Source organism: Falco rusticolus, chromosome 6, assembly GCF_015220075.1.
Source record: "Falco rusticolus isolate bFalRus1 chromosome 6, bFalRus1.pri, whole genome shotgun sequence".
In the NCBI taxonomy this organism is placed as follows: domain Eukaryota; kingdom Metazoa; phylum Chordata; class Aves; order Falconiformes; family Falconidae; genus Falco; species Falco rusticolus.
Window position 1 is genome coordinate 32,925,189 of NC_051192.1, and position 10,403 is coordinate 32,935,591.

At 44.6% G+C, this 10,403-nt stretch overlaps 1 protein-coding gene across 1 annotated transcript; it reads right to left on the reverse strand.

Moving 5' to 3' along the window:
• HDDC2 (HD domain containing 2) lies at positions 1–9,919 on the reverse strand. The gene is made up of 6 exons (XM_037391901.1): positions 9,783–9,919; positions 9,080–9,201; positions 8,057–8,159; positions 4,560–4,628; positions 1,354–1,492; positions 1–139 (listed from the first exon to the last, which is right to left on the reverse strand). Exons 1-6 carry the CDS (start codon positions 9,843–9,845, stop codon positions 45–47), a joined length of 591 nt encoding a protein of 196 aa, XP_037247798.1. The 5' UTR covers positions 9,846–9,919; the 3' UTR covers positions 1–44.
• Between the last annotated feature and the right edge of the window lie 484 nt (positions 9,920–10,403).

Below are 10,403 nucleotides of genomic sequence, written 5' to 3' on the forward strand. Positions count from 1 at the left end.
TATAAAACAAAGTATTTATTATGGCAACAGCATTTAGGAACACCTCAAGAATGCGGATGAGATGTAGCAGCTATTTTTTTATTCCTTTCTGTGTTAATCAGAGATACAAGCTGGAGTATTCCTGGGTGAACAAACTTTCCTGCAAAACAGAAGAAAGGGAAAGTTAATTAAAAATGCTCTCGTTTTCCTATGTGTGAAAGGTTGGCAGTGAAACATTAGCAGTGATGTCACTTCAGGTTCAGAATAAATGCCAAATTATTCTTTTAAGAAAAATAGTACTCCCAGTTTAATCCAACTATGAAATAACTTACTATAAGAGTAGTTACAGCCATCCTTCCCAAAAAAACTTACGAAAATATTTTGAGTTCTATTAAGACACTTAAGAGCTGAAAAAGGGATGGACCCTGACCAAGATGTATGTATCCTGCTACAGGAAACCACACCAATTACAGGTACACTTAGGGTATATGCTGTAGGCTCCACTGAGACACCAGCTCAGTTTAATTTACTGAATTCTGGTAGGAGGGCAAAGATGTCAACTGGAAAATGAAGTATGCCAGCTTTGTTGAATTTTGTCTTTTTTGTCTTCTTTCTTCCCTAATCAAATTATTGCATTTTTCAGAGTGCTTACTATTTCCCTGAGGAGTCACCAAAATATAAACAGGACCTGTCAGGGACTGTGCCTGGTCACTGCTGGTCCATTCCCCAAGTTTATCTGTCCCTAGTTTTTTCCCAGGACAGGATGACATTAAGTCACAGTCCTCTTCTGGTGTTCAACTCCCCTGCTAAAGTAGTAATTTTACCCATTTTTCCTTTCAACTATCAGTTTATTTCGGAAAGGATGAAAAGCAGTGGATAGAATAAAAAGTAATACAATCACACCTGAAACATTTCACTGAGCTGGCTCTCACGTGTACCTGGGGCAGGTCCCACAAGACCACAGCTCACACAGGGATAACAAATTCTACTTCACTGGTTCACGAAACACAAAGTAGAAACAAGCTGCTGTCAAGAGCGTCAGTGAAGACTGAAGCCTCCTTTATACCCCCCTAATGTTACAGGGAGCTCCTTATACACATCCAAGTGTAATGAAAGCTGAGTCTAGGTAAAAAGTCATGTAAAAGGAACACGCATAAATGCAATTCAGGTTCAATACCTACAGATAAATGTAAGGTATTTTCACACTGCATTGAGTTTTCCTCAAAATATTTAGGGTACTTGAGCAATGAGTGAAATAACTAGTTCTCACTTGCTCTGAATGTCTTATCAGAAAACAGGCAATTTGTGTATTTCATTGAATTTACAAAAGACAAAAAACAAGAAGGAAAATAAAAAAAAGCCCAACTGTCATACCAGCAGTTGAATCGTAAAAATCCTGCAGTCTGCCAGGTGTGTTTTCCATCTCTTCATACTCAAATGCTTGCAGTATCATCTCACAGTGATCCAACTGTTTTACAAACTTGGCTTCTGCAGTACACTGGTTTTCATATTCCTGAACAGATTTGCAGTTATAAGAAATTTTTTTTTTGTTCTGAAACAGCATATTAGAAGCTATTCATACATCTAGAATTTTCTTTATTAGTACAAGCCACTCCATAAATATTCACAACAGTTGTCTTTCACTCTCTTTTTAAGACTGCTATTCAACAAAATGCTTGCAATAAGTACGTGCAAAATTTCTGTTAAATGTAATAGGACTTCAGAACATAATTCTTTTGCATGCTTTATCTCTAAATATACCAAGTGTTTTGGCTGAATCAAGGACGATATCGAGAAAACCCAATATACAAGTTAAATAATTGGTTCCATTTAACACCACTCAGCCCTGGCTAAGGCTGTGAATTACCACAGTGTGTGCCCATGGATTACCACTACCTATTTTTAAGGCCTATTGTGCACTCTTCTCCACCACTTGCTGCTTTTATAAGGAATTGTTCTTTACTTTTCTCCTGTCACTCCCTCTTAATCTCTTTGGTCTAATCTGTCTGAGCCGCTTATGTCCTTATGTCTCTCCTAAGAAATTGGGAAGGGAGTTGTTAAGGGGTTTCCTCCCCTCCCCTTCAGACTTTAAGTCCTTTAATCTCTCTATCTTTTCCCTCTCTGCAGTCATCACCAGTATATATTTGCAAGTCGTTCATATTTCTAGTCAAATTGAACAATTTTACTGTCATTTGCTTCCAGTGATGGCTGCAAACAGGTTTGCCACTTCATTTTCTCTTTTCTAAATCTACTGCATTGTATTTGACATCTCATCAGCTGGTCTTCTCCCTACTTCCAAAACCAACGACAGAAGGCGGCTTCTTTCGGGACAGGTTACCATCACCTTGATACCCTCTGCAGGCCTGACCCCATTCATCATCACTACCACTAATAATCAGACCAGAGGCTTCAGTGCACACCGGGCCCACCTGTGCTTTCAGATCCACACAGCCTGTGACACACAGCAGTTCTGCAGATGTGAGCAGCACAAGTGCAGGAAGAGTTTTTCCTACTGACTGAAGAACACGGCAACTCTTTCTGCACCTTATGACAGACAACTGTGGGTGTGGGTTTCGTTCACAATGGCAAGATCCTGGCTTGTAATTCCAGAACAGTGATGCTCAGATAAGTGTGATGGTCATTTCCTTGTCTGACACACTATTAGGAGCCTGTTTGTTCTCATGCTTACTGCTTTACGTTTCAAAGTCAGAAATCCAGGTTTTGATAGTCAGGATTGATTCATATACTAATCTATTTGCATTTGAACGATGCTTTGAATTTTCAATTACACTTTGATCATTATTTTAGAAATCAATTTCATTTCAGTATTTTTACCTTATTTTCCTCCTTTCAGTCTGAGCTTTGCCTTATCTTTATACTGTAAATACTATTTCTTATTTTCTTAAATCTCTTTCTACTCCCTTTGGGGTTTTTTTTGCCACCAAAGAGAACAAACTCTTGGCAGCATTACAAAGGAGAACTTCAGGAGAAAGAGAACTATGGCTGTTTGCTTGTAAAGGTCTGTCCCACCTCCAGCAATTAATTGGGAGTATCAATCTGTTAGCAACCTCTTTATGCCATACAACCCACATCATCTTATTCATACCTCAGCTCACATTAACCTCAAGAAACATCAGCTATTATGTGTGCAACTGTGCACAGTGCTAAAATAAAAACAGTTTCCTCCCTGCAGGTGTTTAAGAGTGCAAAATAACTGTATACTTTGGAAAAACAGTAACTGGTCTCTCAAAAAACGTCTGTCTTTTAAATTACTCCTGTGCTTTTGCTATTGCAAATAAAAAAGCAGGACAGAGCTGAAGGGTGCTGACTCATTCACTCCAATGTTTTTTCAAATGTATTCTCAATTAAGTTATAAAGTGAAAATACACTGGAGGTATCTTTCTGCTACCTTTCTCCCCTACGCTACACTTGCAGAGCGCCCACCAATACAGTCCAAAGCAACAGTCCTTGGAAGGCTGACAATGAAAGAGGCAGAGACAAGGGGTTTTTTCCTCAGATCTGGTTATGCTGGTTTACCCCCTTTACCTTGAATTATAGCACTGAAACCCCACCGCCATTGCCAGTTTCACCACAAAACTACAGAAACCCCCACACACACACACAAAAACCCAAGCCAAATAAACAAGCTGGTGTAATAAAAGGCAGAAATTGGCTGCAAATATCTGGACTTTAAATAAAGCCCAAGTGGAAAAGTAAGAGTATCAGCATAAAATACAGTTTCAGGTCACACAGTCCAAGAAACATCTAACACTTTCTTTGCAACAACATGGGAACAAGAGCTGTAAACACACTTGTCCTCAAGCAGCTGTATGCTAGAAGATAAAGCACAGTAATTATAAAGTCAAATTGTTTGGAAGAAATGTAATCATCCCTAGTTTGCAAGTATATAGGATCTTTTATCAATTAACAGCATGAGTTCACATCAAAACATTAAATCAAATACAGAAGACACTTTCCAATACAAACATTTAAGGCACACAAGACCAGCCAGCAATCTGTGTTGTTTGTAGAAAAGCGCTGTTCTGAGTCAGTACACCACATTTAAGTTTAAACCAGAAGTTACTACTAAATATTTTACCCTAACTGGCTGTATAAGAAAGAAATGGAAGCCACATATATTAATACTTGCAAAAAAACCCAGAAAATACTCCATGGCATCATCAGCTCCCGTTATTTTTTCCTGTATTAAAAGATAACGAGCTGCAAATGGCCAGATGTGAACAACAGAGAAAATGTATTAAAAAAACAGACAAATATCCAAGAGGGCTGGATGCAGACGACAAACTCTTCCTTCGGTTGTACAACCCAAGCCCTGGACAGGTTCATATGGAACTCTGAGAGTTCAGAGGCAGAAGCTTGTTATTTTACCAAAGTTTGAAGTTTCTGTATGGAAAGGATTCCAAAGTGACCTTGACCATCCCACTAGCTTTACCTCCCAAGCAAATGAATCTACCTTGCTTGAGGTCAAAATAAGGGATGACATAGTTTCATAGGTAAACAGGAAGAAGACAATGGGTTACCCTGAATTTTAGCAAAGGATTAAAAGAATTCAAGCTTACTTCCCAGAGTTCATAGATTTCTTTTCTGAGGTCCTCTGACAGAAGCTGGGTCAGCTGTTGCATAGCTGCCTGAAAAAAAAGAAGCCATTTCTATTCATCCAGTTTTTGGGCAAGCACATTTTTATCACTTTTTTTGAAGAACTGACTACTTGGTAACAAGTACACAAAAAACATACACCACACAGTATAATAGTATATTGGGTATGTGTGGCAAGGTTTTGGTAGCAGGGGGGCTACAGGGGTGGCTTCTGTGAGAAGCTGCTAGAAGCTCCCCCTGTGTCCAACAGAGCCAATGCCAGCCGGCTCCAAGACAGACCCACCACTGGCCAAGCCTGAGCCCATCAGCAATAGTGGTAGTGCCTCTAGGATAATGTATTTAAGAAGGGTTGGTTGGGGTGGTGGAACCCGAAAAAACACAGAGCAACAGCAGCCGGAGAGAGGAGTGAGAATACATGAGAGCAACAGCTCTGCAGACACCCAGGGCAGTGACAAAGGAGAGGGGATGAGGTGCTCCAGGCGCCAGAGCAGAGATGCCCCTGCAGCCCCTGGTGAAGCCCATGGTGAGGCAGGCTGTGCCCCTCAGCCCATGGAGGGTAACGCTGGAGCAGGTACCTGCCTGCAGCCTGTGGAGCACCTCACGCCGGTACATGCAGATGCCCTAAGGAGGCTGTGATCCCATAGGAAGACTGCGCTGGAGCAGGCTCCTGGCAGGATCTGTGGACCCATGAAGAGATGAGCCCACAATGGAGCAGGCTTGCTGCAGGACTTGTGATCCTGCAGGGGACCCATGCTGGCCCGAAGGGCTGCACCCTGTGGAAGGGACCCACTGGAGCAGTTCATAAAAAAAACGTAGCCCATGGTTAGGACACTGGAGAAGCTCATGAAGAACTGCCTCCAGTGGGAGGGAATCTATGCTGGAGCAGAGGAAGACTGAGGAGTCCTCCCCCTGCAGAGGAAGGAGAGGCAGAAACAACGTGTGATGAACTGACTGCAACCCCCATTCCCCGTCCCTCTGCGCTGGTGGGGCGGAAGAGGAAGAGAAAACCAGGAGTAAGGTTAAGCCCAGGAAGAATGGAGGGGGGCAAGGGAAGGTGTTTTTAAGATTAGGTTTTATTTCTCATTATCATACTTTGATTTGATTAGTAATTACTTTTTTTTCCCCTAAGTCAAGTCTGTTTTGCCCACGACAGTAATTGGTGAGTGATCTCTCCCTGTCCTTATCTCGACCCAGGAGCCTTTTGTTATACCTTCTCTTCTTCCCTGTCCAGTTAGGGAGGGGAATGAGAGCGCGGCTTGGCTGGGCACCTGGCATTCAGCCAGAGTCAACCCACCACAATTATTCTGAAATGCACGTGCACGTAAATCTGCCAGAGAAACAGTAGGACCACTCAGTGAAGAAACTTTGCTGGAAGCTGCTTAAGTAAATTGTTAGAAAACTAGTCTAAAACAACAACCTGGAAGTGCATCAAATACTTTCAAGAGTCCAAAACAAAGCCCAGAACAAAACATGCAAGTCAAAAGCCAGGGAACTGCTGTCAATTACCAGCTCTGCCTTCCAGGTTTAACTAGTGGAGGCACCATTTGAACTTAGCAGGTTACAGGTTCAATGTTGACAAGCAACTGCCCCCTCTGAAACACTCAACTAGCACATTTCCACTAGCAGGGCTCAGAACAGCTACTGACTGTCAGGCAGGCAACACAACATAAACCTTTAAAAATCTCCTATTTTGAAAAACAGAGAAAAAAATCCATTTAATACCCTGCACCAATAAAACAGTGCTCCCAGACCGAGGCACTATTTCTTCAACAACAAATCTTGGTACAAGGTTTAACACAGTACCAAACTAACGGTATCAACTCTCCCAGCTGATCAGTCTCATTTCTGTGTTATTTCTACTGTTTTCCTAGTAATACTAAGGGCTGTTCCCAAAAAAAACATCACAGGCCAGACAAACGTTTAGTGCCACAGTTGTTTCTCCACTTCAAATACAGGGTACAGTTTCACAATATGGCTAAACTGAATCAGCTGCTCCCCAGCACTGAGGCATCAAGGTCTCATTCCATCTCCGGAGCACATCAGATTTCAAGGTTAGCAGGCCAAAATTACTTACCTGGCAAAAAAACCCCAAGCAAAACAACCCCAAAGAAAAAACCCAAACTTTTATTTATCAAGGTAAATTTCTGCTGCCTTAGCCTTGGTGGGAATATCTGGTTAAACTTTCTGCACAAGCAGCAAACTTCAGAACCAGCTCAATTTTGGCTGTAGATCAAAGGGGCAAAACAAGAAGTCTGCAGCAGAAGCAGCATATTGATCAGCTCAAGCCACATCATGAAGCCAGCACCCTTGATGTATTTTTACAACAAAGTATTTCAGAATCAGCCTAAATGTATAATGCTTGAACCTCCATCCCATGAAGTCAACAGCAAAATCCTCAGAGTGAAATGGGAGCAGAAGGAGCTGCGAATACTTAAGAAAACTTCTGAAACATACTTAAGCATCAAAATATCTTTTCCATCGCCTAAATACAAATGAGAGTTCCCTCTAGGCAAAGTTGAAGCCTGACCCTTGGTGACAAAACTTCCAGGAAAGAGGGGTTTTTTTGTTTTGTCTAAGAACACACTAGGAAGTACACCAAAAAAACACACATACCAAAATTACAATCAGTAAAGATAGTAGTTCAAGAATGCTGAATACCCCTTTGATCTTTAATTTCCACTTTCTTAGCGAAGAGCTTACTTCTGGAGTTATTCATAGCCCCCCTAACCCCAAGTTTTAAAAAGATAAGCATAAAAGGCAGGGGCAGGGTGGGGGAAGACGACAACCAATCACTACAACGGTTTTTTACACTCCTTGAAGAACTAACTCTAGCCTCTACAGAGTTTCCGAGGCATCACGTTGCCCTCTAGCCGTGGCTGGAGGAGATGTTTACATTTTCTTCAACTGCATAAAACCCAGAAATGACAAACCGACAGTTTGGATATGTACAAGGCAAAAAAATAAAACAACCTGGGCATGACACACTCAAAGACTCATGACAAAAATAATAAAAAAAAAAAAATCAACCCCCCAAAAACCCACCTATGTCAGGAGTCCTGTGCAAATGGTTTAAATAAAGTCTCTGTCATAACCACACGATCTGGCACCACAAAACTGATCTGCCACAAACTGTCACCCACCCTTCTCAGTGCACCTACTCCCTTCTCCCCACCTCTTTCTAAGACTGGTCAACATGACTAATTCAGGCTGCCAAAAATCCAGTCAGTGGAGGAAATGGCCAACATGAAGATTACTTCAAAGGTTCTTCCATAACTTTGTACTTGGTGAAATTACATCTACAAAAATCACGAGTTGAAAACTTTGGTTGTTTGTGGCATACCTGTCTAATGCCAAATGCCAATGACAGTATTACGTTGCTTAGAGGGCCCCTTCACTACCACCAAACATTAAAAACATGCAGAACGCTTTGCAAATGTGGCTTCACACCTTATGCCCATACCTCTTCTCTCCTGTGTTTCTCCTCTTTTGATACATTATCTGCAGGAGCGATATCTCCAACAATGCATTCAGCCATATCGTGAACCAAAGCTAATCGTATACATCTGACAAGAAGCAAAGACAGAATAATTAGGTTTTAAGTTACATCTTGTTATTCATAAAGCTAAAAGACTGCATAAATTTATCCCCTTCATATAGTTTACAGGTTGGTTGGTTGTTTTTTTTTTAAAAACGTCACATAATATTTTTCACTTCTTTGCTAAAGGAAGTAGTTTTCACCTAGACATGATTTTAATTCCTACTGCTGCTTGTAAATGTAAATTCAAATACACTTTGAACAAGAGCGTTGCATTCAAAAGTAATGTACTTCGCTTTTGTGCACTGGGCTTTCAGAGATGCTGTGATAACTCACTACATTACACACTTCACGTTATTCCTGCAACAGGTAGAAGGTAATCTGATTGGAGCCATCGCAAATTCAGGATATAATCTGACACTCACAGTTCTGTAGCTATGCCAGTCTGCAGAATACTTAAAAAAGCCTTCAAATCAGCTCTTGAAGGGACAAAGCAAACATAATCCATTACTAGACTCAACAACTTGTTCAGCAGTGATGCTTTCCACACTATGCTAGCTGATTTCTGAGGCTCCATATTGCTGCTCAGTGCTAACTCAATCTGGCCAAATCCACAGGGGCTGTGTCTCTCCTGTTTGTTGCTTCAAACTGTGCTTTAACTGAGTGTCTTCAGCTTGCTTACGGCTTGAGAGAATACCAGCTCAGAGCCTCTGCATTGAAGAGTTGCCTCAGCACTCACAGTTCAGCAGTAAGTTTTTAGCCCCTTTCAGCTCTCCAGGTAAACACCACCCTGTCCAAAGGACAGAGGGAAAAGCGGAGAAAGGACTTCAAACTCTTTCAGTGCGTTTTAAAAGCTCTTCCTCAGGATGACTATTGCAGCTATTTTCAGCATTTTGATTGCAGCTCTCCCACATCATTAACATACACGATAACCAGAGAGAGTCTCACCTGTCCTTATTAAGGCTTTTATCTTCGGTCACCAAAGCCATCATCGCCATCCTGTACATATGATCGGATACGCTTTCTGGCTTCGCCACGTTCCTGTACACCCATCCTGTCCGTGGTACTCTCTGCGTGAGGAGTGTCACAGCAACGTAAACAAATCCGCAGGTTTTGCAGGACCTCGCTTCGGCGACCCAGCAGAAATGCTGGCCCACCGTGACCTCCACGCTCCGCTGCGCTTCGATGCGCCCGGGAAACACCTGCCCCAGCGCCCGGGCTCCCCCGGGCTGAGACGGGCCGCCTTTACGCTGCTGTTCACAGGCAAGGAGGCCTCTCGCCAGCACTACCAGAGCGGCAGGCGCCCTCCTCAGCCTCACGGTGCTCACGTCGAAGCGCCCGGCCACCCCTGCGCTGCCCCGGCCGGCGCCCTCATCCCCCCGCGGCAGCCCCAGCACGGGGCCGCCGCTCTCCGCCCCGCTGGCGCCGCCAGTCACAGCCCGGAGGCCCCGGCTCGCCGCCGGCCGCGCCGCCGGGCCAGGCCCCGCTCCCACCCCGGTGACTGCCGGGGAAACCCGTCTGAGGGCCCGGGCCCCGGCCTCGGCCCGCCCCGCGGAAGGGCCGCGGGCAGACAGCCCGACAGCCGCCCGCCCCCACAGCGGACCCGCCGCCGCGCCGAGGCCTTTCCCCGCTCCCGCCTCCCCGCGCTCACCTTGAGCTGCCCCAGCAGGCGCAAGAAGGGCAGCAGCCCGCCGCCGCTCGCCCCCGCCGCCATTCACCGTCCGTCCGGCAGCCGCCGCCGCCACCGCTCCGCCTCCTGCCGGCCCGTGCGGCGGCTCTGGGCGGTGCCGGGGGCGGGGAAGGGAGCGGCCGGGCGCGGCGCGGCGCCAGCGGGGCTCCAGGTGCGGGCGGGAGCGAGGCCCGGCGGCTCGGGGGCGGGCAGGGCGCGGGCCGCAGGCAAAGCCCACCGTGTCGTTGCCTTCAGGATACTTAGAGTAAAAACGGTGAACGCTGCAAACTCACGTTAATTATTCAGAGAGGAGAGTTGCTGCACTCAGAGTTTTAAATCATTTCGGGCGCTCCTGGAGTATGGCTGCAGGCACTTCCGTTGCTTTCACCGGCTGAATAAGTAACACGCTGAATTACTTTACAGTCGGTGAATTTTCAAAATACGTTGTGCTTCTTTGCTGTTGTTGTATTGCTGACAGCAATAGCAGGGAACGGGTTAAATGAGACAGTGAAAGACTCTGCTTTCAGGAAGGAACATCTACAGTTTGCCAGCTGTCAACAGATGGCACGGTATTTTTATTTGTGCTCATTGTATACTGAAACA